The sequence below is a fragment of the Cupressus sempervirens genome, chromosome 2, assembly GCF_028749045.1.
Source record: "Cupressus sempervirens isolate cs-2001-9-10 chromosome 2, ASM2874904v1, whole genome shotgun sequence".
Classification (NCBI taxonomy): domain Eukaryota; kingdom Viridiplantae; phylum Streptophyta; class Pinopsida; order Cupressales; family Cupressaceae; genus Cupressus; species Cupressus sempervirens.
The window spans coordinates 543,947,507-543,961,839 of record NC_143119.1 but is presented as its reverse complement, the minus strand read 5'-3'; the positions used below and the strand labels follow the sequence as shown (position 1 = coordinate 543,961,839).

Below are 14,333 nucleotides of genomic sequence, written 5' to 3'. Positions count from 1 at the left end.
AAACATTCTACATGAGAAAGAGCCTTGTGTTTCTTGAATGGTTTTTTATCGTACTTCCCCTTTTTCCTTTTTGAGTTTGTGGTGAGAGCTTGAATGTCTTCTTTTGTCGATTCTATGTCAATTCCTCTAGTTTTTCAATTACACCCTTCTTGAATGCAGTCATCTTTTGTCATGTCCCCAATTTTTGGTGACAGTTCGATTTAATTAATTTAATTAATCTGGTTGTCCAAAATAATGAATACTTTAAGGACGACTAATTAATTATTTTAATTAAATAAATAAATATTAAAAGATAACTTTATATTTAATAAAGTGACTTGGATTATAAAAATATTTAATAAAGTCACTTGAGGGATAAGATCAAAAATGTTCTAGAAGTCTCTAGAGAGGATGGAGAGAAAAGAATAAATAGGCACCCCGGGGCTCCATTCGAATCAGGCAGTTGTTTTATCTCTTTTGATTCCAGATTGTGATTTAATCACAGGAGCATTGTGGAACCTAGGGTTTCTGCAATTAGTTGGCCATTGAGAATGATAACTCTCAATCGGTACGCAATTTTGAGGGTGTGAAATATCATCTGAATTATTGCAGATTGGAGGTGACAATCAGTCATTTCATCAGGGCAGAATTTGTGGCCTGAGGCCAAATTTGGAGGATCATTTCGAGAATTGATATTCGAAGTTTTTGCAAGTTTTGAAGTTCACCATTTTTACCAGAATCTGTTGGCAGAAGAGTAAGGAGATTTCGTCAGCATTCTAACCAATCCAAGCAAGATCTATAAACACTCACCAATTACTAAACACGTGGGTCAGAAGGTTTGAATTTTGAGGTTGTGAAATATCATCTGAATTATTGCAGATTGGAGGTGACAATCAGTCATTTCATCAGGGCAGAATTTGTGGCCTGAGGCCAAATTTGGAGGATCATTTCGAGAATTGATGTTCGAAGTTTTTGCAAGTTTTGAAGTTCACCATTTTTACCAGAATCTGTTGGCAGAAGAGTAAGGAGATTTCGTCAGCATTCTAACCAATCCAAGCAAGATCTATAAACACTCACCAATTACTAAACACGTGGGTCAGAAGGTTTGAATTTTTAAAGGAGATTACAAGCAGCGATTTATCTCCAGCAAGCAAGATTCGGACACCTAGGTCGGGCGTCTTTCCTCAAGAGATTTTTTAGAGGCCTAGCAGTTATCGCAGGATTGTAGATTTGTGGGTGTTGTTTAGACAAATAGGAATTGATGTCGAAAATCCCTCTTTTCCTAGCGGCGGCTTGAAAGGTATATAACCTTCGATCTTCATCAACAGTTGACGCGCATCCTGGGAGCAAAGACGAGGGAGCTAGCGGAAACAATGATTAGCTAAGGGTCATTTCAGTGGTATCAGAGCATGTTTGCAAATTATTTGACGAATTGCCACAGTACAATATCGGGATTTAGTGACCTTTATAGCTAAGGGTCATTTCAGTGGTATCAGAGCGGTTTTCTTGCCATCCTGTGGGGTGAGAACCGACTTACATGAGTGATCAGCACTCTACTTCAACCAAGATGTACAGGTACAGCACAAAGTCTCCAAGGACACAATCTCGGACAAGTAATAGACACAGTATTCAGAGTCGGAATTGTGGAAAGGAGGACTATTCAGGCATTCAGGATGAGCTCAGAAAAATCAGACATAACATGTCTGAACTGTTGGTTAAGCACCACTGTATGATTGACAGGCTGTCCGACCCAGCTAAGGTGAATAAGTCAACTGGATTTCGATTTGGCAAATCTTCTCGCAAAGCCTTGATTGATACAGTAGGCGATGTTACTAAGAACCTTAATGAGGAATTCGAGGAACAAGGGTGCAACCAGTCAGAGGCTTCAGTTCGGTCACAGGAAGAAGTGGTGAAGGATATTACGCTGATGGATAGTAACTGTCAACTTGATACTCAAGCTGAGACAGTTGAATACGAGTTTCCCAAGGGTGATGTCTCAGGTACTCAGGGTAGTTTGGTTCCGACAAGCAATGATTACAGTGAAGTGAGTTCAAATGATGATAAGGATGTTGATTTTGCTGAGAGAGAGTACCAGGCTCAGTTAAATGCTTCGTCACATAAGGATGAAACTGGTAATACTTCACAAGATTTGTCCAGCCAGCTGAAGGTAAGCAAAGATAGTATTGTGGCTTCTTTATCCCATCATGACAGGATGCGGGAGATGATAGAAGAGCACATCCGAATAATTCAGTCACAAGGAAGACATAAGGGAGTTCGGGCAAAATCTTCTTGCTTTGACTTACATGCAATTGGTGAAGGAATGGGAACGACGAAGTTGAGCTATTTACATCTTCTATCAGATCGTGACCATCTTCTAAGCCTTGCCAAGGACTATTCAGATGCCTTGAGGAGGAAGGAGGAGGAGGTTGTCAAGCTTTCTCGCGAGCTTGAGGACACTCGAGAAACTTTGGCTTTACAGGATTGGGAGAGACATGAGAATGAGCATGGCATGGAGCTAAGTTTAATTTCATCTGGCACGTCTAACACTCAGCTTTCTACATTTGACGGATCATATGTGGTAGCTGATAATGTTACGAGTTCATCTTGCATTCACATCCAGGATACAAGGACAATGGCAGACAGCTCATCCGATATGGGTATTAGTTTTTATGCACCATTGTTGGGCTTGGTTCATATATGCAGACGACCGTTCTTGCTGGAAGGTGTTGAAGATTTTTCATATTTGACAGTGTGTACAGATGAGTCCCAGGATCTTTTTGACCTTGATGACATCCAGGAGGATATGGACAGTTTTGAAGACACAGCTTCTTTGACAGTTTCTTTGGGTACAGAAGAGCTTGACAGCAGTACTACAGCTTTTGACAATTTGGATATTGATATGGACCTTGGAGATGATTTGCCAGTTATGGATGGTAATAGTCTAGAAACCAGCGACCTGGAGGATACCCCTATAGACAACGCACCAGAAGAGGTTTATGGGAGACAGTTCAGCCAGAGCCATCATGTGACTAGCCAGTTGAAAGTTAGTGAGCAAGACATTGCTATCGCTTGTGAGCATTTTGATACTGCTCGTCAATTATTGGCTGTTATTGGTTGGGGTACTTCTATGACAGTTGAGTCCAGCGGTGGTTACTTTTCTTTGGCAGAGATTCATGCCTTGCGTGAAGCTGTTCGGATTTTGAAGCAGGATTATTTACGATTGGTAGCCGACCGTGATCACTTGGTTGAGTGGGGGAGTACAGCCTATGAGGCACTCTTGGATCGTGAAGAGGAGGTGAGTGAGCTTTCCCAGGAGCTCATAGCGACTACTGATGCGTTAAAGGACACACAGCGAGATCTACAAAGGTCGCAGTTTCAGTTGAAGGAGGTGACCGTGGAGTTGGAGTATTTGCGGTCAAACCCAGCCCCAGACCCAGTTCATTTGTCTATTGAGGTAGATGACGGTAAGTACACTCCTACAGTTGCTTTTGAGGAGCTTATTGTTGAGACTGACACACATGTTCAGGGTTTGGAAGAAGTTGGTCTTAATGAGTTTGGGATACCGGTAGAGTCAAGTTTCCAGATTGATTCTTCTCAGATAGTTGATAGTGTGGTACAGTTGAGTACGCCATCCTTACAGGAGGACCAGTTGTGGTGTAAAGGGGAGTATGTTAATGTTCCCTCATATAATTTTTATTGCACTAAACCGTTCATGAAGTATTTGCTGGATAGTGCATGTGTTCATTTGGACTCGCATAAAGTGACAGAAGGTGTTCTCATCCAAGATACTAGTGTTATTTGCAGATTGGTTGAGAAGATTATAGGGGCCCTTGCTACTATGCTACCTCACAGGGATCTCGAGGAAGGGTTTGTTGAGCAGAATGCACGGGATCCTATCCAGCCTACAGTCACTCGGAGTCAGAAAATGGAGCCATTTGTTGATTCCCAATTTAGTGATGATGAGCCAGCAGCAGAGTTTGGAGGTTCTTACCGGCATTATACGGTAGGGTATGCTCATCATTTTTCTTTTGACACAGAGATAGAAGATTTTATTCCACGCAGATGTAGATTGGCTCCAGTTTCTTACCATCCATTAGGGAATAGATTGGCACCATCTTTTGAAAATAAAATTGGTAGTAGCAAGTTACTCAGCCTGCAGCATCGACACGCCCGGAGCAGTTTTTCAGAGATTGGATTTGATGGCAGTAATTCAGGTACCTATTGCTGTTGTCATATCTACAGTGCAGTTGGGTGCAGGTGTCATTTTGACAGGGGCTTGAGTTTTGATAGAGTTGATGTTTCAGTTGGCTTGAGTTCCGCAGAATGGTTTCTTCTACCAACATCTACAGTTGGTTTTCAGATGATTCCATCAGAGTTGTCAGTTGTTTGGATATTGAGTACAGTTTCTCAGCTACTGGTATTGATGATTTCTCCACGAGAGTATGATGAGGATTGGGATGATATACAGATTTACATTTGGGACCCAGGCATACTGATTGGTTTATGGTTCAGCCATTGCTTGGGGACAAGCAATTTCAGGAAGGGCGGACTGTCATGTCTCCAATTTTTGGTGACAGTTTGATTTAATTAATTTAATTAATCTGGTTGTCCAAAATAATGAATATTTTAAGGACGACTAATTAATTATTTTAATTAAATAAATAAATATTAAAAGATAACTTTATATTTAATAAAGTGACTTGGATTATAAAAATATTTAATAAAGTCACTTGAGGGATAAGATCAAAAATGTTCTAGAAGTCTCTGGAGAGGATGGAGAGAAAAGAATAAATAGGCACCCCGGGGCTCCATTCGAATCAGGCAGTTGTTTTATCTCTTTTGATTCCAGATTGTGATTTAATCATAGGAGCATTGTGGAACCTAGGGTTTCTGCAATTAGTTGGCCATTGAGAACGATAACTCTCAATCGGTATGCAATTTTGAGGGTGTGAAATATCATCTGAATTATTGCAGATTGGAGGTGACAATCAGTCATTTCATCAGGGCAGAATTTGTGGCCTGAGGCCAAATTTGGAGGATCATTTTGAGAATTGATATTCGAAGTTTTTGCAAGTTTTGAAGTTCACCATTTTTACCAGAATCTGTTGGCAGAAGAGTAAGGAGATTTCGTTAGCATTCTAACCAATCCAAGCAAGATCTATAAACACTCACCAATTACTAAACACGTGGGTCAGAAGGTTTGAATTTTTAAAGGAGATTACAAGCAGCGATTTATCTCCAGCAAGCAAGATTCGGACACCTAGGTCGGGCGTCTTTCCTCAAGAGATTTTTTAGAGGCCTAGCAGTTATCGCAGGATTGTAGATTTGTGGGCGTTGTTTAGACAAATAGGAATTGATGTCGAAAATCCCTCTTTTCCTAGCGGCGGCTTGAAAGGTATATAACCTTCGATCTTCATCAACAGTTGACGCGCATCCTGGGAGCAAAGACGAGGGAGCTAGCGGAAACAATGATTAGCTAAGGGTCATTTCATCTTTTAGTTGATCGAATTTGGGGCGTTCAGGATGAGCACCTATTCTATTGTTTAAAGTTTTCCCATGAAAAAGGCAGCATATTTAATGAAACCATAATTAACTTTTTGCTATCATAGTTGTTGCAGACTGTTAATAGTTGGTTTCTTAACTCTGTTATCTTCATAAAGTATGAGGTGATGGTTTCTCCTTTCTTCATCTTTATATTATTGAGTTGATTGTTTAGAGTGAGAATTCTGCTAGTGTTGCTGATCTCAAACATGTCTTCTAGAGCTTTAAACATATCATACATAAAGTCTAATTTTGTGATAATAGGTAGTAGATGATCTTTTACTCCATCTACTAATAATTCCATTGCTTTGGTTTTGTCAGTTTCCCATTCACTAGTCTGCTTATTTTTAGGAGGATTTTCCACAATCGTCATTAACTTCTGTTTTCTTATTATCATCATTATACGCAATTTCCAAGCTTCAAAATTTGAAGCACCTTCAAATCCATCTTCAATCCTCATTCTGCTTATCATTTTGATAAGTAAGGTATAAGAATATTTGAGTGCATTGAATAAATAAATCTAATCTGGATCGTTTCTTAGACTGCCTCTGATACCGTGTTGAAATTTTGATCAGATTTATAAAATATTTTTAAGATTCTAAATTTACTATTATATATATAATTTCAGTTTATAACTCCTTGTAGTTAGCATTTAATAATTTCTATGTTTTCCAAGAGAGGGTTCTGATTATCCTTTTATATCTTATAAATAAGAGCGTGTGACTTTACACCTTTACTGATACATCGTACAGACCATGATGTGACCTATCAACTTGGCTGATAATGGAGATTTAAGCATATTAATATTACCTAAGTACTCAAGTTAATACGCCACTTCCACGTGACATGAAAAGGAATCGGTGAAGTGATTTAGTTATTGAACAAATTCGTATAATCTCCGATATGATACAGGAAATAAAGAGGGACTGCATCAATATGTTCGAGACCGAATTTGCCACGGTGTTATCTGACCCAACGCACAATGGAGAAATGGTCTGTGCTTAGTCAAATTGAGCACTGGGCCTGCTAAAGAAGGGGAGGTTGGTTAGCGTGCCTGATTGGGCTTATACTTAACCAAAGAACCTTGATTTATATAATAATAATAATTATAGATATATTTATATATACTTTGGTATTGTATATTAATAAATTAGTATATATTTCTATACTAATATATTAATATATATTTAATATATCTACACGGTTATATCTATAATAATGTCCTTTAGGCTTACACTCTGTTTTATCCAACTGACGCTATTAAAACATTAACATCCCTTTCACAGCATGCTTCCTGAATAACAGTGATTTCCTTAATAATAAATATCTCCTAGTCAAAGGAACTAAAATTGTTTTTTTAATTATATCTCGTGGTCGAAGCCTCAAGAAACGCAAATTAGTAAAGTATTTCCTAGGCTAATTTACAGATCAGTGTATACCTCCAATGAGCTTACTAAATAAATTCATGTTGGAGCTTTACCTTTTCTGATAAAATCTGGTATAAAATATGGAGTAACATTGTGAAAAGTTAAAAGTTTATATCAATGATTCCTCTTCTATTGAGTGTTAAATTCTCGAAGATCTAACTTTCTGTTGTCCTCTTAAGCCGTTAAGAGTAACAAACAATAGATCAGAGATGCTAGACCTTAGTACTTCTGGTGGTCCTTTGCAGTTCTACCTGTAGGTTTAAGGGAACTCGACAATGATGATGAGAATGAAATAGAGTTTGGATGGTGCCATGTACAGTGTGCTCAAACTGTGCAGCACTGGTGTAAACATGTGTGGAATCTGCTGAAAACGGATTGATGATCATAAAACACGAGTTGGCATTACCATAAGTTCTTATTGGAGATCATAAAATATGAGTTGGCATTACCAGTTTCTACATAAACCATGTAGAGATGTTCATAGTGGAGATGGATCCAAAGATGATGTTTCTGTTATAGATCTGCCATTGAATATTCACTCCTCCTGTGATAGAAGTTTCTAATATGTTACTAGGAAATGGTTAATCTTTGTCGTATATAATCTAAGCAGTACTATCGCTGTTTTGCAATGGTATTCAAAACAGTGTAAAGTAATGGAATTCCTGAGCTTACTATGGTTGAGGGAAGACCTCAATATGCAAGGCTGACAATGGTGAGAGTGAAATAGAAGTTGGAAAATGCTCTGGTGCACCCTACTAAGCAAGAATAGAATCAGCCCAAAAAGGGCAAGCATGTTTTAAAGAAGATCTAGTTACCATGAGAGACTTGAACATGGATCTCAAGCTCCAGGGCACCTTGAATCTAAATGATTGTCATTCAATACACAATCCTAAAACAAATGACCAAGTGTGTTGTCAACTATGACTGTAAATTCTTTGTCCATGTTCATCTAAGTTTTTATTTTTCATATATCTCTTACTAGATTGATAGCCACTTGGGTGAGATCTCAGGGCATTGCATGAATTGGGATACATTCAAATTAATTTTGTTGTTTAAAACTCCAGTCCTTGTGATTGCCATATTTTCTGGACAACAAAATATAAATATTATTAAAAAATGCTAGCATATTGAGAATTTTGGGAATTGAACACAGGACCTGGGTTTTAGAAACCAGAAAGAGTCTTCAGCTTGTGTCGAAATAAAGTCAATTAAAAAATAATAATTCATCGACAACGCAAACAATGTTATGGAGCCTTCCACTAAGAAACTACAGAAAATTCAGCTTCAAACAAGCTCATCCTACGAATAAATCAAGTTCTATCATTTTGGATTGCCAATTAAGATTGTTGTAGCATATGTTCGATTTGTTAAAGATTTAATGGTAGCTTGTAATGAACTACGACTTTGTAGTTTGCACCTTGACAATTTTTTCTTCTGCTAATCAAAGATCACTGTCTGGCAAGTTACCATAGAAAATGGATGGTTGCTGCAGTTTCATAGAAATTGTCAGTTGCACATATGGATGCTATGTCTGTCACTCCAGGATGTCATCAAATTCCCTAGTGGAGATTGACTGACATCATCTTATGGTTTAAGAGATTATAAGTGATTTATCACGGATTCACTCTCAATATGATGATAGAGGATTTAACAAAGAAATGAAATAAATATTAAAAGGACTCAAGAATACAGTTCATGCAAGATTGCCAAGGAAGTTTGTTTTAATATTGATATATATGGGATGTTCAAGCAACGTGTGGAAAAAGAGTTGATTGCATATTACCTTTTTTTATTATGCTTTAAACAAATCTTGTATGAATATCCCTTTCAAAAATCAGGGCATTTAAACACATAATCTTTGTTCAAGATGTTAGCTGCTATTTTTTGCAGGCAAGACAGGTTATATCCGATCTATTTATGCTGTGTCCAGATGCAAGTTATGCAATGAAGGTTGACGTGTTAGAGATTGAACGAATAATCAGCAGTCTAGGTTTGCAGAAAAAAAGATCAATAATGATACAAAGATTTTCAGTGGAGTATCTTAGAGATGACTGGACACGCGTCTCTCAATTGCATGGGATTGGCAAGTAAGAGAGCTCGTTTTATATGCTTTTTGTTTCTTCCTATTCCAGGGAGCTGTGGGGGGAAGTTTTAACCACTTTGTGCAAAATGGTTGGCTGTGTTATCCAGGTATGCTGCTGATGCCTATGCAATCTTTTGCACTGGGTTTTGGAGGGATGTGCAGCCAGATGACCATAAATTGGTGCCATATTGGAAAGACCTCTGGAAGTCTGAAATCATTGGAAATCGAACTTGAAAAGTATGCATTTTTGGGCACAGATTTTTGGAGCTCTGTGCGACCAGATGACCAGAAATTGGTACAATATTGGGAAGATCTTTGGTAATCTGAAGTGAATGGAAATTAAATGTGAAAAGTTGTGTTTGCAATGATATCAGATTTGCACAGTCCATGATTTAAATTAGCGCTCGGGATGAAAATCCTAAAACATAACTAAATCCTGAAAAATTATCAAATTTAAATTTGTTGAACTTAGTTTTGCTACAAGCAGTTGCTGTATAGAATGTGCATATTCATGTTCCATATGGAGTGATATCTACCATGTTCCATATGGAGTTAATTTGTATGATTTTTGGAATGTATATATAAAATTAGTTGTAACACAGCAAGGCTCAAGTTGAGGAGTGTCTTAGAATGTATATACATAAGTAATGGGCTTAGCAGATATATAAAATTAGTTGCAACACGGCAAGGCTCAAGTTGAGGAGTGTCTTAGAATGTATATATAAAACTAATGGGCTTAGCAGAATTAATTTGTATGACTTCTGGAATGTATATATAAAATTAGTTGCAACATGTCAAGGCTCAAGGTGAGGAGTGTCTTAGAATGTATATATAAAAGTAATGGGCCTAGCCCCGATTAATTAGTAGTTGTTGAGATTCATTTTTAGTATTTGTTAGGTTTTAAGTAGAATTGAACCTAAGGCCTCTTAGATAAGGGGCTCACAAGTTACCGTTGTGTAGTAGGCTCTTGCCTAAAATATCTTTGAATTCTTGCAAGTAACAACAATTTATCTTTTTGCCAAGAATATATTTACATTTTTAACTGGAATGGTAGCAATTTATGCACGTACATTCGTAGCTTGATCAATTATTGGTGTGGGTCAGATATTTTAATGTGCCAATTACATTTAGCTTTCTTATTAAAATCAGATTTGGATCATGACTTCATTGTGTTCCGTTTGAAGATGTACATATATGCAAGGATATAGTAGTTCAGGAATTAAAATAGATTATTCAAAAAAGGTCCAATAATATTGCCTTCAACTAGTGTGGAAAATAGTTATCATCTAATTGCTGTAGTGATAACCATTTACTTTGACTAGGTATAATTACATTGCTAATGTAACACTTGCATTTAGACATTTTGTGAAGTTCTTTTAATTTGGATCAAATTCTCTACCATGATGAAACTGAATGCAATCTAAATTGTCTATCATAAAGCAACTCTCCATATTATGAAAGATTATTAAGAACTACAAATAAGTTTATCTTCTAGTTTTTATATTGATCAACTATGTACAAGAATGCCATTTAATGATTGTAATACATTTAAAAAAAGTTGTACCGTAAAGTGTTACATTAATGTAGTCCAAATATGTACAATAATATGACAAAGTAATGAAAAATAAATTTAATTAGATATAATTCCCACCACCTTATTTTCTTGAGCAACTGTTATTTCCTGTAATTAAGGTACAATTTTAATCATATTATTTGCATCAAAACAAATATAGAATGTAAAAAGATACACAAGTTGTCCATATGGAGATTTGAATACACCCTCCACCCCTAGACCTATTAAACATTTTCCACACATTGTTAAGTGAGAAGTTGATCTCAATAGGTTTAAGGCAATGTTACACAAATCTAAGTGAAATAATTAGACACCTAATTAATGCAATTGATGTCAAAGTTGAGAGGTAAACCCCATAATTCACATCACTTGTTTGCATCTAAGACACTTAGCACATAGAAGAGAGATTCATCGATTGTGCTATGCAACCTTAATATAAGAAAAATAATAACAATGGGATAATAGTGAATTAGATTGGATGCAAATAATGCAAAAATATTGTTTCTAAAAGAAAATTAAAAAAAAACTAAATATGGAACATTAGGCGAGAATTAATTTTGATCATGACTAGTTTGCTCATGTAAAGCCCCTTCCCTAGTGCCCTATCATGGATCTTAATGACACATACATGATTAGGAGATAGAAAGAGTTAGGAGGTTAAATGACATGTTTCGATCTTTTGTAAATAGGATGTAGATCATATGTTGAATTCTCATTTGAGACTGGCATGGATTTTAGTTATTGCTATGATAAATAACCTATTCGGCTACATTGGGTTGATAAGACCTTATGGAGTAAAAGTTCGAGATGTCATAGCCTAGAAACTATGTCAATGGATTCATTATGTTTTATGTTCTATTAAGATAATTGATCTAGATGGTTATTATGGAAAAATTACCCTCGTGAGAAGTTATTAATAATGTAGGTGGAGGTAGTTATTGGAATTGGATAAGTGCCTACCAGGTAGGACTAGGTGTGATGTAAATGAATTGAGTCAATCATTATGCAAGCAATGTTAGGCGGATATGTTGTTATGGGATGATAAACTAATATGATGATGATGAGATTACATTATATTGACAAATAAGATGTATTGGTTTTATCTGATGATTGATTTTTTTGAACTTATTATGCATGCATTCCAGTTAGTTGACATTAATTGATCTTATCTTATGAGGTGTTATCTCATGATGGTATTTGGATGCTATTAGTGATTCCCCCTATGATCAATTAAATTGAAAGAATATTAGTTGTAATGATTAAGACATAATTAGTATGCCTTGATGTTATCTTATGTTAAATAGAAATTAATATTGTTATGCAGATTTTGATATTTTGATGTTGCAAATATTTCATATGATATTGGTTAGGAAGGGAAGTTCATTGCGATAAGTTAGTATGCAAGTTAATGTGAATTATGTAATACTAATCCGTGCTGTGAAGTTATTGTGGAAGAAAGAATGTGTTGTGAAGGTCTTGTGGAGGCATGGTAATTTGCAAGTTATGTGATTTGTATTGGTATGGCAATTCTCCTCTTGGAGAGCCCACCTTCACCCAATGTTTATGGTTCCATTTGTGAGCTATTGTGTAGCCATGGTTGGGATTATTCAATATTGTGTGTGTGGTGTTGATGCATATGTGAGCTTGCTTGATTGTCACCCATTTGTGCCTTGGTTCCCCTAGCTTGGGGGTGGCATCATAGAGGCCTAGGATGGGAGGTGAGCTTCCATGGTTCTTGTTTAAAACACATTGCAGGTTTTGTGCTCAATGGTTTCATAGGAGAAGCTTGAAGTTTCTCATTGTGATGATGTAACATGAAGGAGAACTTGTCATTTTTACTTTGCATTGTAATGGAGGAAACTCAACCTTATTTGCATTGTTGTGAAGCATCATTTCATATCAGAAATATAGGGTTTTGTAGAGATGTAAATTGAATCATTGTTAGTGATGTGCATTCATATGTAATGTAATGAAGAGATGAATGTCTTGGTGGTGTAGCTGGAATATACAAGAAATCATTTCAAATAGATAGTTCTTTGTACTCAATGTTCATAGGTTTGATTATGCATATGTGAATCATGTGCATTGTTTGAATCGTTGCATTTCAAATATGAAGGCTTATGTAAAATAATTCCCTATTGTATTTAGTTGATAAAAAATTGCATTAAAGGTTTCTTTATAAGGATTGAACTAGTTGTTGTCATTATTGAACTTGTTCAAATATAAGGTATGGAATTGAAGTAGGATAGCAAGTATGAACAAATTTTTAAGTTTCAGTTTACATTCTATAACATCACAAGAGTTTTTCAATAGAAATATCAAGTTGAACAAATTTTTAAGTTTTAGTTTACATTCTATAACATCACAAGTGTTTTTTAATAGAACTATCAAGTTGGTATAATCATGAGAGTGATAGTGTTAACAACTAACTAAAAATCCAACCCAAATCCTTGTCACAACATAATTAAGTTAGGGAAATGAATCAAGTAGAAACTATCTTTGCAAGTACACACACGGAAGCAAAATATGGAAGAGAACAATTGCTCTTTGGATTTTGTATGGAAAAAATGTGAAATTCTCCTCTGTCAACAAACTAATACAATCAATAAAATAATAATAACCCACATAGACAATAAAATAATAATATATATAAATAAGTACCTAAATAACTAGGACATAAATTGCACACAAGGCAAAGAAAAGGAAGAAACAATAACCTAAAAAAAAGGTACCTAGCCTAAGAAGCACACAAAACTTTAAAATTAATAAAAAATAAAACTAAAAATAAATATGCACTTCTACCCACACCCACTTCCTTATCCTCTCCTTATCGCCCATCCCTTTCTTATGCGTTGGAGACCCCTCTTGACAACCCAATGCTCATATTAAATGATTTTAACAAGCTTTTATTGAAATTTTTTATAAGTTAAAGTTTTTAAAAAATTAAATAAATTAACATCCCCTCAACATCCCATATATAATAATAGCAAATAAATTGTAATATTAAATGACAATCTATAAAAAATTAATTCAAAAAAAAATATATTAGAAATATAATTTTTTAGGGAAGAGCCTAGAATACAATGGTAAATTGTGAGCCTCTTATCGGGAGAGGTCTTGGGTTTGACTCTATAAAAAAAAAATAAAAAAAAAATATATATATATATATACATACATTTAAATTATTTATAATATTTTTTTACAATTTTGTGCAGGTCATTAAATATAACTAAACTTTTGAATTCAAATCAAAATCTACATTTATTATTTAAGTATTAGAATATAAATATAAAATTATTTTTAAAATATGAATTTAAAATATTTTTAAACATATAAACATTCATCTTCTATCATTTTAAAATTTATATTTTTTCTTAATTTTATTATAAGTATTGTAGAAAGCTAAAAAAATATTGTATAGTTGGTGATGATATATATTTCTGTCTTCTAAGCTATTCTTTCAATTATTCAAATTATATAATATATGTTATTTGATAAATATTTTACTATAAATTATTTAATTTTTCATTAAATGAAATATATATATATATATATATATATATATATATATATATATATATGTTTATTTTTAAAGATTACAAAATAAGTATCATTTTTTGTTTAAAATAATGCATGTAGTAACTAACTTATAATACAAATTCTTATTTTGAAAAATATTATAAAAGTTACCTTCTAAAAACAAAAAAGTTTAAATAAAAACTTACGAATT

General features: G+C 34.9%; 1 protein-coding gene across 2 annotated transcripts in view; it reads left to right on the top strand.

The window, feature by feature from the left end:
• LOC149573538 (methyl-CpG-binding domain protein 4-like protein) overlaps nucleotides 1–9,635 on the top strand; it is a 34,554-nt gene extending 24,919 nt beyond the window's left edge. For both annotated transcript variants that reach the window (XM_089814524.1, XM_089814523.1), the window contains exons 2-3: nucleotides 8,838–9,034; nucleotides 9,138–9,635. In XM_089814524.1, the coding sequence (XP_089670650.1) occupies nucleotides 8,865–9,034; nucleotides 9,138–9,264 (297 nt within the window). In that variant the 5' untranslated portion in view covers nucleotides 8,838–8,864 and the 3' untranslated portion in view covers nucleotides 9,265–9,635. The remainder of the gene's footprint in view (nucleotides 1–8,837; nucleotides 9,035–9,137) is intronic.
• Nucleotides 9,636–14,333: the final 4,698 nt, after the last annotated feature.